At 55.6% G+C, this 25,707-nt stretch overlaps 10 protein-coding genes across 10 annotated transcripts; 6 read left to right on the top strand and 4 right to left on the bottom strand.

Annotated features, from left to right (window-relative positions):
• Positions 1–643: 643 nt before the first annotated feature.
• BZA05DRAFT_446204 (uncharacterized protein) lies at positions 644–1,405 on the top strand (the record flags this gene model as incomplete). The annotated part of the gene is made up of 1 exon (XM_051487061.1): positions 644–1,405. One exon carries the CDS (start codon positions 644–646, stop codon positions 1,403–1,405), a length of 762 nt encoding a protein of 253 aa, XP_051338213.1.
• A 1,945-nt stretch (positions 1,406–3,350) lies between these two features.
• Positions 3,351–4,710, bottom strand: BZA05DRAFT_402307 (P-loop containing nucleoside triphosphate hydrolase protein). Its single transcript, XM_051484099.1, has 2 exons — positions 4,416–4,710; positions 3,351–4,274 (listed from the first exon to the last, which is right to left on the bottom strand). The coding sequence occupies exons 1-2, from the start codon at positions 4,416–4,418 to the stop codon at positions 3,648–3,650; spliced, it is 630 nt and encodes a 209-aa protein (XP_051338212.1). The 5' UTR covers positions 4,419–4,710; the 3' UTR covers positions 3,351–3,647.
• A 3,014-nt stretch (positions 4,711–7,724) lies between these two features.
• BZA05DRAFT_83567 (uncharacterized protein) lies at positions 7,725–9,128 on the bottom strand (the record flags this gene model as incomplete). The annotated part of the gene is made up of 3 exons (XM_051488696.1): positions 7,725–8,305; positions 8,605–8,981; positions 9,081–9,128. Coding segments are annotated over 3 exons (666 nt in total), but the record flags the coding sequence as incomplete, so codon positions are not given.
• Positions 9,129–10,461: 1,333 nt separating this feature from the next.
• On the top strand, positions 10,462–10,828 carry BZA05DRAFT_402284 (uncharacterized protein). Its single transcript, XM_051484098.1, has one exon. It carries the CDS (start codon positions 10,481–10,483, stop codon positions 10,727–10,729), a length of 249 nt encoding a protein of 82 aa, XP_051338210.1. The 5' UTR covers positions 10,462–10,480; the 3' UTR covers positions 10,730–10,828.
• A 3,275-nt stretch (positions 10,829–14,103) lies between these two features.
• On the top strand, positions 14,104–15,989 carry BZA05DRAFT_83428 (uncharacterized protein). The gene has a single exon (XM_051488695.1). The coding sequence runs from the start codon at positions 14,328–14,330 to the stop codon at positions 15,786–15,788; it is 1,461 nt and encodes a 486-aa protein (XP_051338209.1). The 5' UTR covers positions 14,104–14,327; the 3' UTR covers positions 15,789–15,989.
• On the top strand, positions 15,990–16,894 carry BZA05DRAFT_83427 (uncharacterized protein). Its single transcript, XM_051488694.1, has one exon. It carries the CDS (start codon positions 16,192–16,194, stop codon positions 16,696–16,698), a length of 507 nt encoding a protein of 168 aa, XP_051338208.1. The 5' UTR covers positions 15,990–16,191; the 3' UTR covers positions 16,699–16,894.
• Positions 16,895–18,553: 1,659 nt separating this feature from the next.
• On the top strand, positions 18,554–20,962 carry BZA05DRAFT_355271 (P-loop containing nucleoside triphosphate hydrolase protein). The gene is made up of 3 exons (XM_051481382.1): positions 18,554–18,671; positions 18,771–20,693; positions 20,747–20,962. The coding sequence occupies exons 1-3, from the start codon at positions 18,663–18,665 to the stop codon at positions 20,786–20,788; spliced, it is 1,974 nt and encodes a 657-aa protein (XP_051338207.1). The 5' UTR covers positions 18,554–18,662; the 3' UTR covers positions 20,789–20,962.
• A 101-nt stretch (positions 20,963–21,063) lies between these two features.
• On the bottom strand, positions 21,064–22,012 carry BZA05DRAFT_402271 (uncharacterized protein). Its single transcript, XM_051484097.1, has one exon. It carries the CDS (start codon positions 21,927–21,929, stop codon positions 21,213–21,215), a length of 717 nt encoding a protein of 238 aa, XP_051338206.1. The 5' UTR covers positions 21,930–22,012; the 3' UTR covers positions 21,064–21,212.
• A 45-nt stretch (positions 22,013–22,057) lies between these two features.
• On the top strand, positions 22,058–23,261 carry BZA05DRAFT_402270 (uncharacterized protein). Its single transcript, XM_051484096.1, has 2 exons — positions 22,058–22,396; positions 22,442–23,261. The coding sequence occupies exons 1-2, from the start codon at positions 22,216–22,218 to the stop codon at positions 23,086–23,088; spliced, it is 828 nt and encodes a 275-aa protein (XP_051338205.1). The 5' UTR covers positions 22,058–22,215; the 3' UTR covers positions 23,089–23,261.
• A 1,151-nt stretch (positions 23,262–24,412) lies between these two features.
• Positions 24,413–25,326, bottom strand: BZA05DRAFT_426200 (uncharacterized protein; the record flags this gene model as incomplete). The annotated part of the gene is made up of 2 exons (XM_051485998.1): positions 24,413–25,209; positions 25,260–25,326. The coding sequence occupies 2 exons, from the start codon at positions 25,324–25,326 to the stop codon at positions 24,413–24,415; spliced, it is 864 nt and encodes a 287-aa protein (XP_051338204.1).
• Positions 25,327–25,707: the final 381 nt, after the last annotated feature.

Below are 25,707 nucleotides of genomic sequence, written 5' to 3'. Positions count from 1 at the left end.
GAGCTGCGATATGGGATACGAAATACCGGATACGATAGCGATGCTTAGATTGCGATTTCTCAATTTTCTCCTTGGTTCAATCAATTTTGTCTTCTACCTATCTACGATCTTCATTTTGGTACGAAGTCGGGCCAGAAATGTTTTCCTTCCAGTGTTTCCGTTCTCGCTGCCGTGTTGAACCGTCCGTTACTCGGGACACGGTTGAGCACTACCATGGCCCACTTTGCGGTCCTCGACTTAATTATCACCAACGACTCCATCTCGCCTCGGACACGGTTCACGACTCTGCCATGGCTACTTCACGGTCCACGACTCCTTCACGGTCCACGACTCTACCATGGCTACTCTTCACGGTCCACGACTCTTCCATGGGCGTCACAACCCCACCAACGACTTCCCACGAATCCTACGAATCCTACAACGACAAACTCCAAACACTCGGCGTGACGCTCAATATAATCTCGTGTTCACCACATTCCTTCCTTCCTTTCTTTCCTCTTTACTCCACCACCACCATAAGTCGGCAACTATCGGCATATCACCACCTTAAACCACCGCCAAAATCCGCACTCACACCTATATTGGCACCCAACACCACTATTACCAGACCCAACCCAACCGTTGAATACGTACGCAAGCAAAGATGAGTTGTATCGCCAACATCTTTAAGTCCCTCCTTCCCCACGACTCCTCCTCCTCGCCGCACCTCGAGCTCTCCTCGCCCCTCGAGCTCTCCCCACTCCCATCCCTCGCCGACCGCCCCACACCCCAGCAACACATGGAATACCGTATTCAGGACGGAGCGAACAGCCAAAACGTCCACCCACATCTGCAGCCGCGCGCCCCACACCAGCAAGGTATCCGCTCGCAGATACTGAAGAAGTTCCACCAGCTCCAGCATCTCCTCCTCCACCAAGCCCAGAAGCCGGCGAAGGTGAACTCAATCTCGATCCCAAGGATCGTACTGACACTACCAGACGGTACACATATCGCCGAGCCGACCGAGGAGACCATGCCGCAGCGCTGGTCACACCCGGTCGGTGCGGTTGATGGTGGTGCTGGCGGGGCTGGGCAGTTGCTGTTTCCGACGTGGAACCCGACCGGATCTGTCAAGACGCTCAAGATGACCCCAATTCGTGGTGGTGTTGCTGCTGGTGCTGGTGTTGCCGCTGGGGCTAGTGGTGGTTCTGGTGGTAAGTTTCAAGTCCCGTCTCGTTACCGTGGCAGGGGTTCCGGCGGCAACGGCAACAGCAATGACAGCGGCAGCAGCGATAGCAGGATTCCGGCTGCGGTTGGATCGGTCGGCATTTCTAACAAGCCGTTGGCATCTGTTACCAACGCCGTCAACACCAACACAAACCCAACTAGCCACCAGCAGGTTATTCACTCCCAGACTTCGGACTAGAAGTCGAAGTCGGAGGTTTCTCGTGGCGGTGCTGGTGGTCCCGGTGGTAATTTGCGGGTTGCCAGACAGTTTCCGATCGGAGCAGTCAAGGCGCCAGCAAAGGCCCTCACTCGCGGTGCTGTTGCGAGTGCGGATGTTGCTCGGGCTGCCGCTGCTCGTGCCGCCGCCCGTGATGTTCGTCGTCCTGGTGCTGGTGCTGGTGCTGGTGCTGGCTCTGCTGGTACCTTTGGTCGTGGTCGTGCTGCCGGAGCTGGTGCTGGAGCTGCTGGAGCTGCTGGAGCTGGCTCTGCTGGCTCTGCTGGCTCTGCTGGCTCTGCTGGCTCTGCTGGCTCTGCTGGTGCTGTCGGTGCTGGTGCTGTCGGTGCAGTTGGTGGAGCTGGTGTTGCTGGTGCTGGTGCTGGTGCTGGTGCTGCGGGTACTTTCGGTCGTGTTGTTGCTGGTGCTGCTTCTGCTGCTGGTGCTGGTGCTGGTGCTACTGGTGGTAAGTTACCCATCCCGTGGCAAACCCACGCCGGAAATCCTACCAGCGGCGGTGGTAGGATTCCGGCCGTGGTTGTCTCGGGTGGTTCTGCTACCACGCACGGCGAGAGCACCGAGAGCTCCAGGGGCCGCCAGCACGTCCAGCGCAGCATGGGTCGCACGGCTGAGAGTACCAGGCGCCCGCTCACCCTAATCGAGGTCATCGCGGCTCGCCAGGCCGAGAGAGACATGGCCGCCAATCCCAAGCCCGACGAGAGCACGATGTCCCCAAGGATCCCGAATGTGGCTGGCTCCGTTGGCGGTTCCAACAGGCACTTCATGGAGACCAAGCCCGACCAGAGCATGTCCGCCAGGTCAGAGGGTAGTATGGCCTGCCAGCCCGGAGGCTACAGGCGTCAAATGACCCTGCTCGAGACTATTGACGCCCGTCAGGCCGGGAACAGGAGCAAGACCGAGAGGAGCATGGCCCGCAAGGGCGAGAGCTCCGAGAGTGCCGGACGCCCTATGACGCTCATCCAGAGGATGGAGATCATGGAGGCCCGCAAGGCTAAGAACTCCAGACACCCACTGAGCTATATCGAGAATATCCAGTCCGGCTACGGCCCAGATCACCAAGTGTCACACGCTAGATGGAAGCAAGGCTACCTGGTGCTCCCTAGCAAGGAGTGGTAAGGGGTCGTTCCGTGCTGCTTGGAGCGGTGGGGAGAAGAGTAACAACGGCGGCGAAGACGACGACGAGCAAATTTTGGACGATCAGGATAACTACATATGTAGGTAATCAACCCCCTCGTCGCGCTTTGGTGATCTGTCGGAATCTGGAAGGAATTTGGTGGATGCTTTATGCTAACTATAAGATGTGGTTAGGTAGTATGTTCTGCGATGATTGGGGCTATGTTGGGTCGGGTCCTTACTTCTGTTTCTTCTTCTATTCCTTGATGTCTCGTTCCACCTATACGGATAAATGCTTGGGTATATATACTCTGGCTTGGTTTATGGAAAACGTGAATCAACGATGGTGTTCTGTTCTGTTCTGTTGGGTCCGGTGTGAGTGTGAGTGCGAGTGCTTTGTGTGTGAGTGGCGATATGCTTTTGTACATAACTCTAGTTCTTCTTCTGTATGTACGTAAGCAAGTCCTTTGTGCCCATCAACCCATGGAAAACCCGTCCGGCCAAGTAGGTAGTGACCACGGTGATAGGTACCCGACGTTTTCCCCGTCTTCCCAGCCAGCCTGCCTTCGTCTCGATAAGGCAAATCCTCCTGCCGGCATTGGGCATATTAGGCTGGCCATGTAGAGGCAGAGTGCTCCGGAGTGCAGTAGCAATCTACCAGTAACTCGATGGACAATCCGTGCCTACTACATATGAGCCTATGACGAGCCCATAGCCTGTTAGTTATGCGGCATGGGACGACGCTGGGTGAATGATGAATCATATGTAGAGTACCAACGGTCCCCCCCCCCCCACCCTCCCACCCAATCGGCCGAGGTTCCATGGTCACCACCCTCAATCCGTATATTTTGTTACAATGGTAGATGAAGCTCGTCGGGAAAGAAGAAGAAAAAACGAACGATGGAACAAGCAGAAACAAACACCACCACAATGAAAGAAAAAAAGGAAGACATTAGATGACAAAAAAGTGCGCCTCGCCAATCCCTCTTCCCAGCCATCCCTGCCTGTCAAAACCGCCCCCGCCCCCACGCTTCCTACATGACATGGCGGGGCGGCATCATCCCCCCTCCCCCCCATCGCCCATCATCGCCCATCAAAGAATGACACAGGACTTATTTGGCTTCGGACCCCTTCTGCCCAGAGTGCTAGCCTTCTCAAAGACCTGGAAGACGCCCTCGCCCGTCTTACTCGAGCACTCGATGTAGTGATCACAATTTAGCTCCCTCGCGGCCTTCTGGCCCTCTTCCATCGTGACAGGACCTCTGGGCTCCCTCTGCTGCTGCTGCAGTCTCGCGACGGTCGCAGCATCGGTTCTCAGATCCCTCTTCAGCGCGACCAGCATGATGGGGATCATGGGGCAGAAGTGGAGGACCTCCGAAATCCACTTATCGTAGACGTTGTTGAGTGAATCCGGGGAGTCAACCGAGAACGCGATGAGGACGACGTCGGTGTCAGGATACGACAGGGGGCGCAGTCGATCGTAGTCCTCCTGGCCCGCAGTATCCCACAGCGTGAGCTCGACCTTCTCGCCATTCCCCAGCGTAATGTCCTTCACGTAGTTCTCAAACACAGTCGGAACATACGCGTCCGGGTCAAACGTGTTGTTCGAGAATCGCATCAACAGACACGTCTTGCCGCACGCTCCGTCCCCGACTATCACCACCTTCCGCCGCGCGGGCAGCCCTGACCCCGATTGCGTGCGGTGCGATCGTCGCTTGCCCTATACGCGCGCAAGGAAAAGGTGTCAGTGCGGCCGTGGGCTAGGAAAGTAGTGCTTTTAGGCGGGGTATGGAGTCGCCGCCACCAGATATGTACCGTGGGCATAGATAGTACTAGCAAGCGGGATGCAGATGCAACTCACCATCTTGTCTCGTCTCGGGGGGTTCGTCTTCGCTTCGGGTCTTCGCTTCGTGTAGGATCTGGACGGGGGTCGTGTCGTATCGTGTGTGCGTAGTAGGAAGGAAGCGGTTCAGAACTCGCGTTCGTTCGCTCGCTGAGTCGCAGGTGGCGGGTGTCGTCAGTTCAGCAGCAGCAGCGGCAGCAGCAGAAGCAGCAGCAACAAATCCGACGGCAGTCACAGCAGCAGAGCAGCAGCAGCACACCAGCTCTTTATGAATTGCAAGTGCGATTGCCCTGCCTGCCTGCTTGCCTCCCACTCGCCTTCGCACCCCGGCAACACAACCTCCTGTATCACCAGCCAGCCAGCCAGCCAGCCAGCCAACAAAAAGCCCAACCCAACCCAACCGCACTCTGCTCGCTGCCACACCAACAGCAGCAGCAGAAGCAGCGGCCGCCTTCACCTGAGCACACACAGCACACCACTTCGTGCTCCTTGCCAGGCATCTACCCTACACACATACACACATACATACCGTCCGTGCTTTAGATACGCAGAGTAGAGTAGAGTACGGCAGTCGAGGAACCCGGCCGGCCGGACGGCCACAGGGCAGACTCGCCTCTCGCCTCTCGAGTCGCCTCTCTTCTCCTCGTGCACGAATTCCCGAACTCGACACTGGTCACAACGTGGCATTGGCAACAGTCACGTCGGGAATGATACCCAAGGCGTTTCCCGACCCAGACCCCGAGTCAGAGCAAGCACCCCATAGGCACTCTACTCCATATATCTAGAGTCCTACCATAGGTACCGTAGCTATGTCAGGAAGCTCAGCCGCACGTATGTATACGCACTTCGCCTACCTGCCTGCCTGCCTGCCTACTTTACACCACACCACCCACACGACACACGACACACACGGCGACACACAAGGCCAATCCTCCGCGCTGCATGCGCAGTTGCATACGAAAGATGTGGGAATTACTCATGGCTGTCATGTCTGCTCGGCGGTCGGCCTAGATATGCAGCGTCGGTAGGTAGGTTATGTAAGTTGTGTAAGTTACTCACACGCTCGAGTTTGGCGGAGGGAATCGGCGTTGGATTTGGGGTTGGATTTGGGGTTGGATTTGGGGTTGGATTTGGGGTTGGATTTGGGGTTGGATTTGGGGTTGGAGTGGCGCCGTGGCGGCGGCTGGTTCGCCGCCGCACGAGGAGGAGGAGGAGGAGGAAGAGTGAGTAGAAGCCGCGTTACCAAGTCCCAAAGCTACACATCGGTAACTATCGCCCGTCGCTCGTCGCTCGTTCCATGCGCCGTGGATCAGTAGACTACTGACTTATGTAAGAAAGTAGGCAAGACTGGAGTAAGCAGACAGCCGCATCCATGATCCATCACCTCAGAGAGTCAGACTCGGGACTCGAGAAGAGTCAGCGCCCGGCGGTGTATGCTAGGTTCTAGTATGTAAACGTAACCCGCTTCGTCAGCCGCTCCCAGGCCCCCATCCCGCACGCACGTGAACGGTGAACGGTGAATGGTGAATCGGAAAACCTCCCCCGGGGTCTGCAGTGAATGCCGTACCATAGGTATGTTGATGATTCACGATGTTTCCCCAACCCTCAATGAAGCCACCAGATCCCTATCCCCCGCATTATCCAACAGCCGGCCGTGCGCCGTCAACTACAGCCGTCAACCACAGCCGGCAACCTCAGTAGAGCAGGTAGAGTAATAGTCGTTGGAATTTGGTGCAACAACCCCCAGACTCCAGTTCCAGTTCCGTCCATCACCACCCCAGGGCCCAACAAAGTCCAAGCCCCTCCCCATTACCCAAGCCCCCCCCCCCCCCCCCCCCCCATTGCCCAAGCCCCCGCAAGCCTCCCCCCCCCCAAAAAAAAACCAACACCCACGCAGCCGCCGTGGTCCACCGTCCCTGTAACAAACCTAGAGTAGAGTACAAACAAAACAAACGAACCCCCGTCCCCCCTCCCTCTGCCCCTCTCTCGCCTCCCCTCCCTCTCGAGTCTCGCCTCCGGAGTTCACCGCCGAGAAGCGATCCGAGAAGCGACGGGGGTGAGTTGGGAGGGAGGGGGTAAGTGGTAAAAAAAGAAGGGAGGAAAAAGGTATAAATATCAGCCTCCTCCCTCCCCAGCCGGCGCGGGGTTTGGGTTTGGCCTCGTATCATAAACGAGGATTCAGGAAAGCCTTACGACGGACCAGGATCAGACGGTATCACTCGACCCCATCCCGCTAGCGGACGGACGAAATATCTTCGCATGCGGCGCACACCATAGTCATGGACTCATGGACTCATGGCGATAGCTATACGGTATAACTACCGTCCGATGAGGAACAGGAGCCGTTCGGTGTATATCGCCATCATCATCACCTTCAATCCAAGTTGTGTCGCATGCGAATCCTCTTCAACTTCAACGACAAGCCCAAGGGCGAGAAACAGCAATGATGATCATAAGCGTTCATTCGTATGACACGATACCCAGGTATGAAGTTGTATGTAAGATGTATGTAAGTAGCATGCTCCCCCTCTTCCTCGTTCCCGTTCCCACCGTCCCAAGCCCAGGCTGTCCTCCACCGTCATCTTCCCCTCTTTCCCTCCCCAAAAAACAAGAACAAGAACAAGCCGTTCTATGCAGAAAAAAACACCCAGTCCACCATGCCCTGCCCCCGCCGGTCCCGTTAGATACATGCACACACAGACAAACATACATACAGACACACATTCATACCTACAGTAACTGATGATGGCGCACGCACGGATAGTTCGTGAGAATCACCAATAAAAAAATATGAAGAAAAAGAAACAGAAACAGAAACAATCAAAGAAGAAGAAAAACGATGAAAGACCCCCAGTTTTAGTACACGAGCATACATACAACCCCTCGCTTCGAAGCCGGAAAAAAAAGCCCGAAAAGAGAATAAAAAGGAAAATCCAGACAGACCCCAAACATTGCGCCATGAACGAAAAAGAAGATGATGTGAGACAGACAACCCCGAAGATGAAAAGGAAGAGAGAGAAAAAAAGAAGAAAAAAAGGATTCATAACACCGGATATTTTCATGCATGATAGATAAGAAATAAAAAATGCCCGACCGAAAAATCATATCGTTAACGCCATTCTCTCCGATGAAATATGGATTGGAAGCCGGAAAAAAAAAGTGGGACAGCTTTTTGGCGCGCGCGCAACCTGGCAGCAGCGAAGTAGCAATCTTTTCGAACCCGACCCAGAGATTAAACAAAGGAGACCAAGAAGATGAAGAGAAATAAGAAGCCCCCAAGATGAAGAAAAGGATGAAGAAGGTTGAGGAGAAGTCGAAAGATGAAGGAGAAGATGAAGATGATTGATTTTTGTCGCTCCTCAAGCGGCGATGAATTGATAAAAGTGTCCCGTCGGTGGTTGCATATTGTTGTGTACTAGGTAAGGTATTCGTTCCTTTGTGTCCTCCTCGCACAATCTGGTTCTGATACTAAAGGGTAAAAAGCGTATTGACAGTTGAAAAGTAATAATAAAGAATTCGGTGTCGAAGAAATAGGGACATTAATCGTGCGGATATAGGTAATTCTCGGCGGGACGACGGTGGAAAGGTATGGATGTTGAGTGTTGGGTGCTGGCAGCGTGGTGGCGGCGTGGTGCCAGCGATGGCCAATGCGAGGTGCGTATGTACTCTAAAACTCCATCGGAATCGGGCTCTGCTTAACATTCTCGCAGAGCGCCTTGATGTCGGGATGGCGGTAGATCTCGGTCAGACCGAGATGCACCTCGTCGCAGTACTTCTTGACCGACGAGCTGTACGATCGATCCTTGATCGTCATGAGCTCCTTCAGCACATCGGGCAGCTCGTGGTAGGCGTTGGCTATGCTGAAGATGATGAAGCGTTTGTCCAGTGGCGCGAGATGGTGCGGGGAGCTAACGGGAGAAAGTTGCGTCAGTCAGGATGCACGACTGACGTGGTTGTGGGATTTTTTGTATAAAACAAAAAGAGGGGGAAAGGGAGATGGTGAAACAGGGTTAGGGGATGCAGTGCCAGCGGAGCTCTAAAGGCAGCCGCTGCTGGCTGGCAAGTATATCTGCCACCTGACGCTAGCCTGTATCTGCAGAGAAAGCTGCATGATCGAGGTTGGATGGGGCTGCAGAGTACTGCCCACAAGAGGAGAGCGACAGAGAGCGCGCAGATTTTGGGGGGGATTTTGTTTTTCTGTGCTTACCGGCCAAGGGCGACCTCCGACCAACCGTTGAGAGCGGTGGCGAGGAAGCGCAGCTCCACGAGGTACTCGACGAGCTGGGTGGTGGTGGACTTTCCGGCAAAGACCTCGGGGAAGATTTCGTGGCGGCAGCGCAGGTAGGTGAGACACGAGACGTCCCACGGGAAGGTGCGGAGGTGCTCGTAGAGTTCGCGGGCGCGGGGGTGGACGAGCCGACTCGGCGAATCGATAGAGCTTGGGAGGCCGAGGCATCTCGAGGCAGCGGGAGTGGTTTTGATTGCCATGTTGGAGATTATTGCTGGGGGTGGGGGTAGGATGTTGGATAAAGATTCCGGTGATGAAGTTGATGGGGTCTGTGGAAGGTGGGAGATGCGGGACTTCTATATATTGCAGTGTGTCAATATGGAGGGTTCGACAGCAATTGCGCGGGGGCCATTGGACACAGGTGGGGACTGCATCGTTCTAGCTTTGTCACTGACCTTATGAGTGGCTGTGGCGGTAGGAGTAGAAGATGGAAGAAGAAGTAACGATGACTTTTTCTTTTTTTCCTTTTTCCTTTTCTTTTACGGGATTGTTTGGAGAGGGTGCTAGAGGTACTTGCAGGTTGCGTCGGGGGGAGGGAGGCGGGGTTATGAGAAGACGATGGAAGCGGAGGAAGATCTTCAGGAAGATGAATCTGTGTTCAACGGAAATACTGGCGAAGGCGGGCCTTTTTCTATACTTGCGATTCTACACGGCGGCCGCAATGCGCTGGTGCTGTTGTTGTTGTTGGGGGGGGGGGGGGTGGGTTGTGATGCTGCATGTAGGGCAGTAGTATGTGGCAGCGCGGATCGTTACTGGGGACCGAAGCTTGACTGACGTTGGACCCCAGGACTGGAAACGGAGCTTAGGTTAGGGGAGGGGGGCAGCGGAGCGATGAGCTGGATGCTCGGGGGGTGGGTTAGGAGGGGGAGGGGGGTGGTAGGCGTGGAGGTGGAGCTGGAGGAGGAGGGTTGAGGTGGAGGCGATCCCTGACACGATTGACGACGGCCAGCAAGCCCCATGGTTCATGGCCACGGCCCCACGGACGGACCACCCAAGCAACCAGATCCATGGTGGCCACAACAACAACAACAGCAACGAGAACCCCGACCCACAACAGCAACCGGGCGACAACGAACGCCGCCATTCCCCATCACACTAAAAAAGCCCGCACTACACAACAACAACAACAACGCTCCTAGTATGTACCTCCTTAGATGTATGTACTCTACAATCACGATGCTGCATAGCATACACTCTGCACCGTATGTACAGCAGAGTATCTGTGCACACAGTACATGCCATACTTGCTCACTCACTTACTACTCACTCACTTGCTCACTTGCTTACTTGCTCACTTTCTCACTTGCTCACTACCGCACATCGGTACGACAACGCCACCCTTTTCTTTTTTTTTACTTTCCGAATGTCTACGTTGTCCCTAAGGCCGGCGGAGGCAAAGAATGATCGTCTATGAGTTGTCCCGCTTCTCGGGAAGCGCGCAAATATTGGCGGGCCAGCTATCTGGCACCTACCTAACGCATCGATACGCAAATACTTATTCATCTACTATTGCCTTGGGGTACTATAGCCCAGCTAACTAGTGCTACTGTGCTCTGCCTGCTTCTATATTTTGCTCGCTCTCGTGAGTTTAAACGCCTAAAAGTCCTATGGCCACGATGGATGCGAGACGTAGGTATGTAGCTACGGCGCGACATCTGGGAAAGTCCGAGAGGTGTGTGCCAGCAGAGTAGGCAGCTGCGCGCTGTACATACACGCTCTCCTTGCTCGTTACTCGTTCTAGATACGATGACGGGAATCCTCCAGTGGCCGAGAATGCTTCACTGGCCAGCCAGCCATGCTTTCTTTGCCTGCCTACCTGCCTGCTTGCTTGCTTGCTTGCTTGCTTGCGTGCTCCAACACAGCCTGGGTTTGCTACTTTACATGTACCCCATTCCAACACCCCACCGGCCGGTTGTGCGGTGCGGTCTTCATGCCATCTCTCACGGACCACCTCGTCTCGAGTGCCGGTTGCAGTGCTGTCTCTCGTCAAGCAACCGGCCGCAGCAGCAGCAGAAACTCGCAGGCCGACTGGGGGACTCCCTAGCTTTGAGATGTGTCCACCACCACCTTCACCACCACCACCTCCACCACCGCACCTCCACCACCCCTCCCTCCGCCCAGCTCCCCCCGTCCCCGCCAATGCATCTGAGCTGGCTGCCATATTCTGCTACTGGTGGTGACTATCCAGCGGGCGCGCGGGCAGAAGTAGGGTCGTGCCGGGATCCGACTGGCCACAACGTTTCGTATAGTGGAGGCCACCAACAACTGACGATTGCATTTATCTCTCTCTCTGTCGGTCGCAATCGCTTTTGACTGAGTAAGAACACAGCCGCCCCAAAGTCAATGGGGCCCGGCTGGCTAGTCTACCACTGCAGGGTCGAGAGACGGGCGAATCACTCAGCAGCAGCAGTCGCAACAGCAGTAGCAACAGCAGTAGCAACAGCAGTAGCACCGTCAAATCAACGGGCGGATGCCGCATCGCCTTTCTATTTTTCGTTTTTCATCATTTTTCTGCTTCTATCTGTCGATTGCGGACAGTTGGGACGCGAAATATAGGCTTCGTGCGTCCCACCCCTATCGATCTCAGCCATTCGAATGTTACCACGGGTTGTGGGAATTGCTGTCCATCCTGTCGACGTAGCAAGTTAGTCTCCTGTCCAAACCGGTAATGCATAGCCCTCACCTTTTTTTGCTGGGAGAGGAGTGGGGTTTCAGTCATAATCGCGGGTCGCTCGCTGCTGCTGCTGCTGCTGTTGCTGTTGCTGCTGTTGCTGCGTTGTGACTGACCCTGCTGCCAGCCTCCTGCTTTGTTGGTTGGGTCGTACGTGTGTGTGTGTGAGTGCGCGAGTGTGCAGAGTACATGTGTGCTCAGTGGAGTACATGTCACTAAGTACCTTCTCAAGCTTCCACCTAACGTGGGAGGAGTGCCATGGTTACTGCAGAGTAGAGTAGGCCGTGTGTGTACTTAGTTCCCAGCGAGTCAGCAGCGGCAAGCAGGCATCAGCAATGGAAAAAGAAGAAAGGAAAGCAAAGGGAAGGGCCCGCCGACGAACCGGAAACCGCCATTCCACGGAAACAGATAAATAGACAAACTTTGGACGAACTGCTGGCAGGATATGGCCCGCAACGAACCAACGGGGCGGCAACACACACACCCACCTCGGCGCACGTGACTTGTCGCGCTACCCAATAGTCCCATCACACCGCAGCTGTCATGTACGCGCTTACTGGCTGCCTGGCTCGCATGTACCAGCCGGCCAGCGAGCAGCAGCAAAACCACGTCGTTCGAACGTTCGAATGGTGGGCTTTTTTTTTGCGAGTCCTATTCCCGTTCTGGGTTCCACATCATCACCCATTCAATCCGTTCCATCCAACCACCTCAACCCCCGGCCACCCCCATTAACACCGCGCGGAACGTTGATAGAAGGCCCATCCGTCCGGTAAGTAAGCGGCGCACCAAAAATCGTAGAGGAAGAACTGTGTGCTGGTGGACGGCCGAGAAAGGGAATAACTGCACCGCTTGGCATAACCCCACATCCCCACACGGTTGGATAGAGAGACAGTGTGAGTGCGTGTGAGTATGCGAGTGTGTGTGTGAGTATGTGTGTGTGTGTGTGAACGTGTGTGTGTGTGTGTGTGTGTGTGTGCTGCGTGTCTTCGCTTCCGCTTCCGCCTCCACCTGCCCTGCCCTGCCCTGCCCGCGCTGCCCTGCCCCGCGCTGCCCTGCCACCTTTCCCATCATTTTTTTTTCCTTTTGCCATCCCCCCTCCGGGTGCAGGAGTATGGTGACGAGTGCCTCATCTCGTTTATTGTCCGCGGTCGAACGGCGGGAGGCGGAATGTCCACGCCCGGTCAGCCAGCACCCACGGACACGCTGGTCGGTAACGCATGTCAAACCCGTCTTCCTGTCCTTCGAGAACATCGGGGGTGGCTGGTCGTGTCATGGTTCCCTTCAACGGCTTTCTGGAACTTCCAGAGGCCTGGTCAACGGTCCGAGCGTGGGCACAGTTGTCCGGGAGTTGATGGATCCGATCGAGCTCGTGGCTGGGGAGTTGTCGGAGTACATACTCGGGTGGAGCATCGCTGGCAAGTCGGCATTCCGCCGGGGTGAGAGAACTGAATGGTTATGGAAGGGGGAGCTCGAGAAAAGGAGAGGTGAAGTTGAAAGAAGCTCAGCTTCGGATTACGTACTCGGCCCTTCAAGGAGGGATGCTCGGGAGTTGCTTTTTGTGTCACGTTGCCCTGTAGCGTATCTACGCTATGGGCGACTTGTTTGCCACCACCACCAGCACCACCCATAATTATCTCGAAAGGCGTCATGATGGAAGAGGGCGCAGCCCGCAGGCTGGAGGGTAGATATCGATATCCGAGCAGTGGCAGTCAACACTCCTCCCCCACCCCCACCCACCCACCACCATTTGTACTAATTTCCCCGCCATAGCACGCAACAGCGAGTAAAGAAGCAATGCAAGCCATCCGCTGAGCCAAGACGTCGACGAGAACTAGTTGACGGCTGAACCAGCTGCGATATCGATCTTGCATGAGCAACGTCGACGGCACGGCCACAGCAACAGCTGCGATAGAGATATCGGTGCCTACAGCCCACATACATATCGCTATCGTGACATATTTGGGCGCAGGCAATGTTTTACCTTCCCGCAGCTTCCGATCACCTGCCCAGAGGTGGTGTGATGGGAATGACAACGAAACGCTGACTTTGGTCAGACCGGTCAAGTTCGTGTGTAGCCTTCCCAGACAACTAAGGTAAGTACTAGCAGTTAAGGCCAGGCCGAAGAAGGCGTTGGGTTGATGCCAGCCTCGCACCTGAGGAAGCCTCGAGGAGCAGATCGAGAGATCGCAAACCCTCAGGGACCTAGGCTCTCAACAGGACGTTACCCGACCCACCAGGCTGAAGCCTTGATAATATTCCGCTCCTCGTGGCACAAACGGCTCGCAAAGGCTGCGCACCGAAGGGAACTGGGCGATATCCCCCCCAGATATTTTCTGAAGATAAAGCTACCCTCTCTGAGAGTCCTTCGAGAAGCAGATATATTGATTCTATGCCGTTGATCCCAACTACGGCGGTGGCCAGGTATATAGAACAACCGCGCGGGATGATCCCCCTCACCACATACAATTCAATGTTTCTTTACCGAGCGTAGAACGAGCCACACTTACTTTGCTGCTTTTGTAAGTTTATCCAGCACACCCTTGTCGCTAGTGTGTGGGACGAATCAAACGACGTCGACGAGACACCAACACCTGACCCCCGGACACTTTCACCAAGTACCCCCCCAAGTATCCGATCTCAACTGCCATCGACCACACACACCTTGCCATATCACCATCACCACCAAACAACTACCCCGCGATTTACATACCTCTCGAGAAGTCTGAACGACGACAAAAATAAGAAATACCAAAAAGAAAGGAAAAAAAGAAAAGAACAACCGCGAGCGCACAATCACCCAGACAGGCCTTTTTGTACGTTGCACTTCGTTCCTCTTTGACCTCCTACCACGCCACTTCCGTTTTTTTTGCTTCTGCATTGCGCTGTCGCTGCTACTACTGTCATTCTTTCCTTCTTTGCAGGTCTCGTTGTTGTTGCTTCCTACAGCTCTACACTACTCAGACAAAGAGAAATGCGCTCTGACAGCAGTACCTCTAAAGCCTGGTCTCCGCGTGGAGACAGCTGGCAACAAGGCGGCGGTCGTGGTGCACACCAAGACACCTTGCCGGTTGCAGCAGGACCCTACCAACCACCACCGCAGGTGGAGCCTGCTCGCTACCGGCCTCCTCCCCACAACTTCTCCGATGCATCGTCCACCGAGCCCCGGTCGCCGTGGTTGTCGTCGTCGTCGTCGTCCACGCCCTCCTCCTGGGGTGACCGCAGGAATAGCGACCACTCCGGCTCCATGCAGCACTTGTCCACACTACCTCCTCCTCCTCCTCTTCCTCCCCCCCGACCACTGCCGCAATCGCCGCGACCGCAAGCAGCTCATCCAGCTCATCGAGCCTACCACGATCGTTCCGGCCATCTAGAGGTGCCGCGTGACAACAACAACAATCTGATTCACGGCGCTGCTGGTTTACTAGCTGCACGAATCCGCAATCCACCCCCGGGCTGTGAGTGGCCGGTCCTTGGCGCCAATGGCAGTGTTCGGCAGGAGCAGCCTTCTGGCAACAAGCCACGAAACCGGCCCCGCCGGCCCAGCGAGCCGTCGCAGCCGAACCAACTGCCTCCGAGGCAGCTCAGGCCCCCGATCCCTCCAGATCACTCGCTGCTCGCCGAGCCAACATCTGAAGCCGTGGAGAACCCAGACTTGTTTGTCGAGAAGTATCGCGAGGACACCGAAATCTGCAGGCGTGCCGCGCAGTATATCAACAGTTCTGGAATGCTGCACCACATGGCGGATGTCTACCAGTGGTGGTGGTCACGGATTCTCGATAGGATGGCCCGGAAGGAGTTCAGCGAGATCACTTTGGATCCACACGAGAAAATCCTTAGGATGCTCCAGGATAATGCCGAGAAGACTGCCAACGACCTGGGAGGCATACGCGAGGAGTTTGAGTTTGTCCCAATGACCAACTACTACGCTGAAAACATGATCCCCAGTGCCGGTTTTACGGTCGGTCAGGTGGAGCTGGCGAGGCGCGATCCCAATCGCTGGAACAGGAGAGATAAACAGCAAGACAAGCTCTTCGCGGATGATCCTACCGGTGAATTGGAGCTGTGGGAAAAGTGGAGGGCCAAAACGACCGAGGAAGCCAAAGAGGGCTACAAGAAGTTCGAGGAAAAGTTGGAAAAGTTGGAGAAGAGGAGGCAATCCGAGTCGGGAGGCCTGCCCTACGATGCGAGGAGCAAGTACAAGAAAACCTCACACCAACCCGGAAATCGCAATTCCCGCCGAGGAGGTAGGGGGCAGCGCCAGGAGAGAAGTTTCCTTACGCGTGCCCAGTTTGATGCCAATACCAGGATCCAAAAGGGAAATGGCAGCCCTGCATTGGGCAGAACCGGAGAGGGAGGAGCCGGAGGAGGAGGTGCTGGCGGAAGAGGAAGGGGACGGTGGACAATGAGACACGGACGCCGTGGTCGTGCGTAAACCGTCACGACCGCAACACCCAACTTTGGTGCATCACTTCGAGATCGAGCAGTACGAGCCCATCGGCTTGCGAGTACGGCACTTAAGAATCTTTCTGTGATGGTTGGGTGTATTCACGGCCCACCAACTCTTCTCAAGGGAGAGTCTAAGGCCATTTTTTTCTTTCTAACGATGTATTACTAGACACCTTTTTTTCCTTCAGCCCGTTTGTCATCTGTTTTCAGCTTCTTGCGTTTGTGCCTGCTATCTGGACATAGATGCCTACCTAGTTCTTTCCTTTACCTGGTTCATGATCGGGGCCACAGTATTTCGCGTCTGGGTTTCCTTGCACTGTTGGAAGTGAACTGCTTTTTGCATCTGTTGTCTGGCGTTCGGATGGAATGCTTTACTCTACTCGGTATGAATGATTTTCTTCTTTGTTTTTGCTCTATCGTTATTTTTTTGTTCGTTTGGTGCCTACATTTGGAACGCGGTTTATCTGTACTCGCTTGCCTTATGCGGGAGTTTGGGGGATGGGGTTTCTGTTTCTGGAGCTTTTGTTTTCGGCATCTGCGACGGGAGGTTGCTTGTATCGATATGTGGCTTATCAAGCTTTGATTTTTCCGTTCGGTTCTTTACTTTTTTTTTCTTCGTCTTTGTCCGGCTTCTCTTTCTTTTTCCTTTTTTTTTCACCTCTTTCATATCTGCTGGTAGCTTATACTGTACTCTACTTTTAAATGGTCTGTCTTGTCGCAGTTGCAGTTGCAGTTGCATTGATATCGGATATACCGACATGTTTACCACCGTCTCCGCCCAACCACCAGCCCGGCAAGTTAATCTGTTTCTACCTTTCTCCGCCATTTGCTCTAGTGCGTTATTGTTGTTGGTGTTATTGCTTGCTTGCTTGCCTTCCAGGTGCAGTACTGAATAGATGGTGCGATAGGCAAACGACCGAAGGGCGAACCTGTGGGCAGTGATTTGTCCAGTTGTTCCGGCATGCCGTGCCTATCGGAACACCATGTTCCCACCACCCACCTACCCACCTACCTAGCATGCGTTGCGTGTGTGCTCGACGGCTGTGGTTGGCGGTCGAGGCGGTGGTGGCAGCAAGTCGATGCCATTAGGATGAGCTTTGGGGGGGGGAGGAGGGCATGCATGGGCCACGTACGCTTGCCTTTGAATACCCACTACTGTACTCTATGTATCTACTGGGGCGCTCGCTCGCGCGCGGGAGATGGTTTCCATGTATGTATGGATGTATGTAGAGTACTCTACTCTGCCCCGCACTTGCTCGCTGCCTGGGGAAATTGCAGTTGAAAAACAATGTATGTACATACCGCATGTATGTATATAATTAGCAGATCTCGAGTCGGAGTTTGGGTGGGTTGCGGTGGGTTCCGAGTGTTGTCGTTGGAAGCGCTGCTGGGAAGCTGCGAAATTGCGAGTGAGACTCTGTCGATCACCGCCCAACGATCCATACTCTACTGCAACGTTCGTTGCGCATGTCAACTATGTGACTGGAAGAGTGTGGAGAAGATGAAGTTCTGGAGTCTGGACCACCCGTCCCCCCCCCTCCCGAACTCGAGTTGGAGATTATCAGCGGCGATAGCGATGTGGCTTGGGCAGGGCCAGGCTGTTGTTTGGTCTATCGAGTGGTCAGCGGGTTGTCAATTGATAGCTCTGAGCTGGTGGAGGTGACTCGACTCTCGAGCTCTCGTATCGTACATGTTGTAGATCTTTCGAAAAGAAGCACAGTTTTGCAAGCAAAAAAACGAAGCAAGAAAAAAAAAAGAAAAGATGGGGTCGAACATCGTCATCAGCTTTATCATCATCAGCTTCATTCATCCCGCAGACGCATGCAGCATAAGGGGATCTCATCGGTTTACCCAATCTTTTCTGTCCTCGTTACCACAAATCGTCGATTTTGCGCCGCTGGGGTGCGCGTGGACCGTGGTGGTGGTGTTTGGGGCAAAACAAAAAAAAAACACCACCACCACCGACCCCCGACCCTCCAGCGAGTCGAACTCACGAACGTTAGAGATGGATCCAGCCACGACATCGAGCTATGCCGTGGGAGTGGGAGGTGAAGTTGTGACCCACACACGCATACATACTTCACCCCTCCCCCCTCCCCCCACACACCCCCCCGCACATCCGCGAATACGTATTGTCGACGTAGACGCAGACGTCGACGACGACGTCTGGGCCGGTCAGCGAACGCGGTGGCGCTGTTCTGTTCCATGGAAACGGTGTTGTTGGCATCGATGGGCCCAAGGCATACGGCCTGCGATTCCCCTCGCTCGCTCGCCCGAGCTCATCCACATACCCCTCCCTCAGGCGAAAGATGGGGGGTGGGGGGGGGGGGTTGACGTTTCAATCCTGACGATGATCACCGGAGAATGGGAGGGCTGGTGGAAAACGATTGAAGGACGGTTTGAGTTGTATTCTCCGTTCGGGCGTGGCATGTGGCGTGGCTGGTGATGTGTGCGCAGTCGCCATGGACAACGTAGACAGACGGGTGCTGCGTATCAAGGTGTTCGTCGTTCCTGTAGGTTATGCTTTGGCCAGCGTGCTTAGTATGAGATATCGAGTGGGGAGAGTGGACAGCTGCTCACCTGGATTATTGGATGAACTGAAGGACTGGGTCGTCGAATCATAATGAGCTTGTCACATGGCGAGTGAGTGGTAATGAATCCGCCCCCAAGCGGATGCACCAACCTTCTTGAGGTTAGCGCATGTGCTAGCCCCACCACAAACTTTTCCAGCACACTTTTGAAGTGGGCGCTCCCAATCTTATCGTAGAAACTTTCTCTCGACCTCTCTCTCTTCTGACAGACAACACCACCACACCAGGTATCGCCATCTTTCACCGACCGAAATAGACGATCAGTAAAGATGCAGCTCGTGAGTAGCCCCCGTCCCCCGCATTGTCACGGGATTGCGCGACAGCCACTGTGCTTTGCATTGCTTTGCTGACCCCCGCTATTCGCCGCCCGCCAATAGACCTGGAAGAACATCGCACCGGTGCCGACGTCGCAGGAGTTCCTGGACATCGTGCTGTCCCGGACCCAGCGCCGCCTGCCCACCCAGATCCGTGCCGGTTTCAAGATCTCCCGTATCCGAGCGTTCTACACTCGTAAAGTCAAGTACACGGCAGAGACTTTCAACGAGAAGCTTTCGGCGATTCTGGACACGTTCCCGCGACTGCAGGATATCCATCCGTTCCACAGTGCGCTGATGAACACGCTCTACGATGCAGACCATTTCCGTATCGCCCTGGGTCAGCTGTCGACCGCAAAACATCTGATCGAGCAAGTCGCCCGTGACTATGTTCGTCTCATCAAGTATGCGCAGTCACTTTTCCAGTGCAAGCAGCTGAAGCGCGCGGGTCTCGGACGTATGGCGACAATCACCAAGCGTCTGAAGGGCTCGCTGGAATACCTCGAGCAGGTGCGCCAGCACTTGGGTCGTCTCCCCTCTATCGACCCCAACACGCGGACGCTGTTGATCTGCGGTTACCCCAATGTTGGAAAGTCGAGTTTCTTGAAGAGCGTGACCAGGGCGGATGTCGATGTGCAGCCGTATGCGTTCACCACGAAAAGTTTGTACGTCGGTCACTTTGATTACAAGTACCTGCGATTCCAGGCTATCGATACTCCCGGAATCCTCGACCACCCGCTCGAGGAGATGAACACCATCGAGATGCAATCGATCACCGCTATTGCGCATCTGCGCAGCGCCGTGCTCTACTTCGTCGATCTGTCGGAGCAGTGTGGATACACCGTTGAGGCGCAGGTGAAGCTGTTCCACTCGATCAAGCCCCTGTTCGCGAACAAAATTGTGTTCCTCGTGGTCAACAAGATCGATGCCATGCAGCCCGAGGATTTGGATCCCGAGAAGCAGGAGCTTTTGGCGACCATCACCAAGACTGGAGAGGTCGAGATGTTGCGCCTGTCTTGCCACACCGAGGAGGGCGTTATGGAGGTTCGCAACACCGCTTGCGATCGTCTCCTCGCCGTCCGCGTTGAGCAGAAACTCAAGAACGCTGTTGGCAATGCTGCCTCCGACGAGGCCGTCAACATTCTCAACCGTATCCACGTCTCGCGACCCCTCAGCGGCGTCGAGCCCCAGCCATTCATCCCCGATGCCGTCCTCAACCGCATGAAATTCGACATCAACGACCCCAACCGCCGCAAGCTCGAACGCGACCTCGAAGCCGAGAATGGTGGTGCAGGTGTCTACAACATCAACCTCAAGAAGAACTACCTCCTCGAGGACGACGACTGGAAGCAGGACAAGATCCCCGAGATGTTCAACGGCAAGAACGTCTACGACTTTATCGATCCCGATATCGACGCCAAGCTCGCCGCGCTCGAAGAGGAAGAGGAGCAGCTGCAGGCGTCGGGCTACTACGACGAGCCCGAAGACATCGAGGACGAGGAGGAGATGGACATCAGAGAGAAGGCCGACTACATCCGCGAGCAGCAGCAGCTCATCCGGAATGCCGCACGATCAAAGAAGGCACTCAAGAACCGCGCCATCATGCCGCGCTCCAACGGCCCGGCGAAGAAGCTCTCCGAGATGGAGGCGCATCTTGACAAGCTTGGTCTGGACCACACCAAGATCTCTGAGCGTGCACGAAGCAAGTCGCGGGGCCGTCGTGGCCACGACGAGGACGTGGATATGGAGGATGGCGAGGGTGCGGCTAGAGGCTTGAGCGTGCCGAGACAGAACAAGCAGAAGGCTATCGAAAAGGCGAAGGCCAGGGCTAGAAGCATGAACAGACGTGACGACGGAACTGGAGAGGGAGATGTTGCCAGAACCCAGGCTGAGAAGATGGCGAAGTTGAGTCAGAAGAAGATGAACCGCATGGCTAGACAGGGTGAGGCCGATAGGCACCAGACTGCCAGTATCGCCAAGCACTTGGTACGCTCCCTTCTCCTTCTCTTCTTGCACAGTGATGCTAACGGGAGACATAGTTTGCTGGAAAGAGAGGAATGGGAACCACCAGGAGTCGATAAACGGTGGGCGGGTGACTGGAATGGGATGCAAGCCAAAAGCGGGATTGATGTTAACGTTCATGTGTTACGGCGTTTGTTATACTTATTGTTACGGATTTGGGTTCATCTGCTGCTGGTAAATTTCGTACCTATTACTCTAAATAGAGAGATTCTCCATTTTGCTGCCGAACTAGCTGCGCTTTAAAATGGAGAGGATTGTGGCGAGGAGCGTGATTCGTGGCGACGATTCAATCACTCGGCAGGTTCACATGTCTCTGTGTGTTGTGTCAACACAGTGGAGGCCGACAACTCATGAGAAGAGTGGTATATATCCTAGAGCGAGTGTTCCGTTTCCTCTACGCACAATCCAGCAAACCCAACGCCGATGACCCACGCAAGCAAAACCAAGCAATAGCAGTAATGAGCACTCCTACAAGGCCCCACATCATCTCAGCCCCTTCATCTCCTCCCCGCCCATCATGACGCCCCAATCGACACCTCCCCTAAGCTCCCTCATGATCTTCTCCCTGCGCTCCTTCCCCTCGCCCTCCCTCTTCCTGACCGCCTTGGCATGCAACTTCTCCCTTACCTTCTCGACCCTTGCGCCCGCCGTAGGCTTCTTCTTCGCGGTCGCGCCCAGTCCTCGACGATCCTTCTTCTCCACCGCCTTGACGGGGTATCGGTCGCCCTGCAACTGCTTCCCGAGCCCCTTGCGCTCCTCGGGATCCCACCCTTTCTCTTCGAGAATCTTCAGCCCCACACCCCGTCTGTGGTGGTGCGGCGGGAAACTGTGTTCCAAAGACGACTGGTGCGCGAGCGTCAGCTCGTGCCCGGTGGCGATGGGGAGGTTGCAGCTGGCGCAGTTTTCCGGCGGTGGGGCGGCGGCGGGTGTGGGTGCAGAGGAGGTGATCCCGACGAGCCGGAGGTAGCGCGCCGCGACGTCCGCCCCGCTGCTGCTGGGCGTGTGCGGCGATGAGGTGCTCGGGAACGTTGACGACGTCTGCCCGGCCGGAATGAAGGTTACGGGGTGCCGGCGGTAGCCCGCGGAATATGGCTTCACGCGCTTCCACGCGTCTGGGTCGTGCGGCTCGACGAGGGCGAGGTCGTTCTGGTAGTAGGTGCTGTGTGCGAGCTCTTGCGGGGGCGGGGGTGAGGATGTCATCTTGGGTTGTGGGGGGAGGGAGGAGGGAAGGAGCTGGTTCGCGCGTAACTAAGGTGAGCGATCGGAGCGTGATGACGTTGCGGGGCGGAAGTCGCCGTACCACGCTCCACGGTCCACGGTCACACAGTGGGGCAAATGTCCCTAGAATCCTAGATCAGGAAGCTTTACGTTCTGCTCCGGGGATCGGACTATTTTTGTTTCTCACGCCATTTTCTGTCCTGCTGGGCAGCTTCTCTTCTGTTCACTTATTCTCTTCGACTACCTACACCTTTGATACCCACATCGTATGCTTCGCAACCTCACACGCACACTCTTCACCACCACGCCACCTCTGAACCTTCGCAGAATGGCCTCCTCCAATTCCACTTCCACCTCCGCCTCCACGCCCATCTCCATGGGCTCATCCAACACCACCCCCGCCTCCTCCACCTCCTTCTCTACCACTCCTACGGGCGAAAAACTAATCTGTCCGCCTCCCCCTCCCCTCTAAAAACCCCAACTAACACCCCCAGTCGCCCCCGCAGACGGGCAGTACACCCGCGGCACGCTCTCCACGGCCGACCTATCCTCCTCGCCGTTCACGCAATTCCACGGCTGGTTCTCAGCAGCGCAGTCGGCATCCGTGTACCAGCCGGAGACCCTCGTACTCTCGACCGCTTCGCTCCCATCCGGCCGCGTCAGCGCGCGCACCGTGTACCTCAAGGAGCTGGACCCGACGGGCTTTGTAATCTACAGCAACTTTGGGACGTCGCGCAAGTCGCAGGACCTGCGCGGGAATCCGTGGGCGAGCCTGACGTTCTACTGGCGGGAGATGGAGCGGCAGGTGCGTGTTGAAGGTGTCACGGAGCGCCTGGTCCCAGAGGAGAGTCAAAGGTACTTTGATACTAGGATTAGGGGCAGCAGGATTGGTGCTTGGGCTAGTAGACAGAGCGAGGTTATTGAGCATAGGAGTACGCTTGAGGAGAGGGTCAGCGAGGTTGAAAAAAGGTTTGAGGGTCAAGAGAAGATTCCGGTGCCGGAGTTCTGGGGCGGGCTTAGGGTTAGGCCGGTATACGTTGAGTTTTGGCAGGGCAGGGAGAGTAGACTCCATGATCGCTTTGTGTACGAGCGCGAGAGTGTCGACAGCGAGGTGTGGACTGTCAAGAGGTTGAGTCCGTAGCGCGGTTGCGGGAAACGTGCTTTTGTCGGTTCTAGAATATTACAATAGCGATTACTGCTGTCTGTCTACCTATCTGCACCGACCATTCACGGCTGAGTCCTGACAAGTCGGAGAAATGGATTACCATTCCGTGGCGGGAGGCGATCACTAGTCGTCACTCGGTCAAACTCCAGTCTCACCACACGAGATGATCTCAGAGTATCAGTTGCTCGTCCAAGGATCCCTCGCGCTTCGCATGTGCGTATTTCGAAGAATATGTGGGTTTTGAGTAGACATGCCATATCGATCAATCCGCACGTGGCGGTAGTGAGCGGCAGTGAGCGGCAGTGAGCGACATACCGCCCTCTCGGCGGAGCACATGTGATTCGGGGTAATAGTAATAAGTATAGGACCCAAAATTAGTGATATCAACCTCGCCCCACTGCCCAGTCGCCAGGCGTTAGTAGGCACAACCCACAGTTTGCTCAGGCTTCAGCCTTCGCGTCCTCTCCCGTTGTACTCCGATCCGCTCGCAGCACGACGAAGCCACCGACCATCACCTCGACCGCCCTCCCCCACGGAACTCCACCGGCGAGGAGACAAAAAAGGAAGGAAATAGGTACCCAAGAAATCGCTCATTGTGCCGGAAAAGGTCGAGTCGAGTGATGAGGCAACGCTTTGCCAGGCAGCCTGTCTGTCGATTGACGAGGCTTCTGCTGCGGAGCTGCGGTCACACTCTGCTTCCCCTCACCCTCGCACTGCTTCTTGACTTGATCCCCCTTCTATCGCGAAATCGGTGGCTTTTCGACTCTCCGAAAATGCGCTTCCGCTTCGCAAGGTGAATCTGGCGAGAGCGGACATCGGGACTACGGGTAGTGGGCGGGAGTCGGTCGGAGTCGGTCGTTACCTACCGAACTACCTACATGGAGAGGCTGTACAATCTGACTGGAGCTGGAACATAGAGTAGAGTACCTAGTGGGCCGAAGGCATGACCAACTGAGACGAAAATATCAGGCCTTTCAGAATCAATTCGGACTCATCTATTTCCGTTCTCTTTTTCTCTCTCCGATACCATTCCCTAAGTACTTGGAGATGTGTGGTCCCGATGTCATGGCATAATGAAAACCAGTAGCATTCTAAGGGCTACCGATAATTTGAACGAATATCGTCATATCGTCATGAGAAGAGTCAGTCAGCAACCACCACCACCCGAAAAGCAAAGTACATGTACAACCGTCTATATCCCAAGCCAAACCACAACCAAAAGCAGTAGGTAGGCACTCGTACTCCCGAACGCCGTCTCAAGAAAGAAAACCCAAAACCAAACATCAACATCAACATCACATCACGCAGCCCTGGTGCCTTCATTCCAGCCACCGCCCCACCTCACAGGTCCATCCTCGGGCATATCCTCGACCTCACTACCGACAATAAACTCCAGCACCTTAGCAACCCTCTCATTCAGCAGCCTCGCGCCGATCTCGCCCTCCATGCGCCCTTCAATCCCCTCCTGCTTCGCCTTCCACTCGCGCTCCTCCTTCCTCCTCAGCGCGCGGTCGACCCGCACGGGAATAGCCAAAGTCACCCGGACCAGCTGCATCCCCACACGCATGCGGCCCACCACATCGAAGTACCCCAGCCCCATCAACCTCTTCTGCACGCGGTGGAGGCGCCCAAGCTCGATGCTCAGCAGCAGGGCATACGTCTGAGTAGTGAGGACGAGCTCGCGCATGCGGGCAAAGCTCCGTTCCAGGCTGGTCACGACCTCGTCATTGACCAGGTTTGGATACTGCCTACCCAGCGCGCCCAGGAGCCGGCGCACCAGCTGGAAATCGCCGTGCAGGAACTCTTGCAGGATGCTGAGGACCGCGCCGCGGAAGGTCGTTTCCACGCCGATGCTGGAGGGGGACTGCGGCGTGCGCCGCGGCGAGGTGCGGTCGTATTGCGCGCGCAGAGTGGGCGTGCGCAGCCTCTCGTAGGCGTGCGAGAGGCGTTGGAAGGCCGGCGTGCTGAGGGGGTGGCTGGGGAGCTTGTCGGGGTGCACTACTTTGCAGCGGTCGAGGTAGTGTCTGCGTAGGTCGTTGTTGGAGCTGCCGCGGCTGGCACCGAGGACGCGGTAGAGGTCGGAGGTGGAGAGAATTTCTGGTGGGGTTAGTGGGCGGTGCGAGGGGGGGAGTCGAAAGGGGGGGCACCTTCGATCAGACGGGTTTTGTGGACGAGGGGATCGTCGTGCGGTTCTGGGGCTGGGACCGGAGCCATCGTTGTGGATTGGATTGGATTTCAATGCTGAGTTGCTCAATTCAGGGCTGATAGGGTTGGAGTAGTTGGCGGAAGTTCGTCGGGTGGTGCAGACACAGGGTAGATGAGGGCCAGTATAGTATGGGTCGCGTGTAGATGGGATGGGCTGATTGCCGGGTGGATGGTCTCCTGGCACGTCGCGAGATGTTCCGATAGTAGTATCGCCGTTTGCTGATCGATCGATTGATAGCAGTTGGGGAGGGGAAGGGAAGGGACTGGAAGAAGATGGCAGCGTGCGCAGGAGGCTTTCGTTGGTTTTCTTGCCGTCCGAGTTTTTAATTGGCATGTGAAAGCGGAGGGACAGCGGTCGGGGGGGATTGCTGGCCGGCCTGAAGATTGGCG

This window comes from Tricharina praecox (assembly GCF_024521635.1).
Source record: "Tricharina praecox strain CBS 144465 chromosome Unknown BZA05scaffold_17, whole genome shotgun sequence".
Lineage (NCBI taxonomy): Eukaryota > Fungi > Ascomycota > Pezizomycetes > Pezizales > Pyronemataceae > Tricharina > Tricharina praecox.
Note: the sequence above shows the minus strand (reverse complement) of the source record. Positions and strands in the feature narration are given on the sequence as shown.

Excerpts from the sequence above, each read along its gene's own strand:
- BZA05DRAFT_355271 (XM_051481382.1), top strand. Across the intron at positions 20,694-20,746 it reads CCAGTATCGCCAAGCACTTG|TTTGCTGGAAAGAGAGGAAT; the intron begins GTACGCTCCCTT and ends CGGGAGACATAG.
- BZA05DRAFT_402270 (XM_051484096.1), top strand. The coding sequence starts at position 22,216 with ATGCTTCGCAACCTCACACGCACACTCTTCACCACCACGCCACCTCTG. Across the intron at positions 22,397-22,441 it reads TACGGGCGAAAAACTAATCT|TCGCCCCCGCAGACGGGCAG; the intron begins GTCCGCCTCCCC and ends TAACACCCCCAG.
- BZA05DRAFT_402271 (XM_051484097.1), bottom strand. The coding sequence starts at position 21,929 with ATGACATCCTCACCCCCGCCCCCGCAAGAGCTCGCACACAGCACCTAC.
- BZA05DRAFT_83427 (XM_051488694.1), top strand. The coding sequence starts at position 16,192 with ATGATTTTCTTCTTTGTTTTTGCTCTATCGTTATTTTTTTGTTCGTTT.
- BZA05DRAFT_83428 (XM_051488695.1), top strand. The coding sequence starts at position 14,328 with ATGCGCTCTGACAGCAGTACCTCTAAAGCCTGGTCTCCGCGTGGAGAC.
- BZA05DRAFT_402284 (XM_051484098.1), top strand. The coding sequence starts at position 10,481 with ATGCTTTCTTTGCCTGCCTACCTGCCTGCTTGCTTGCTTGCTTGCTTG.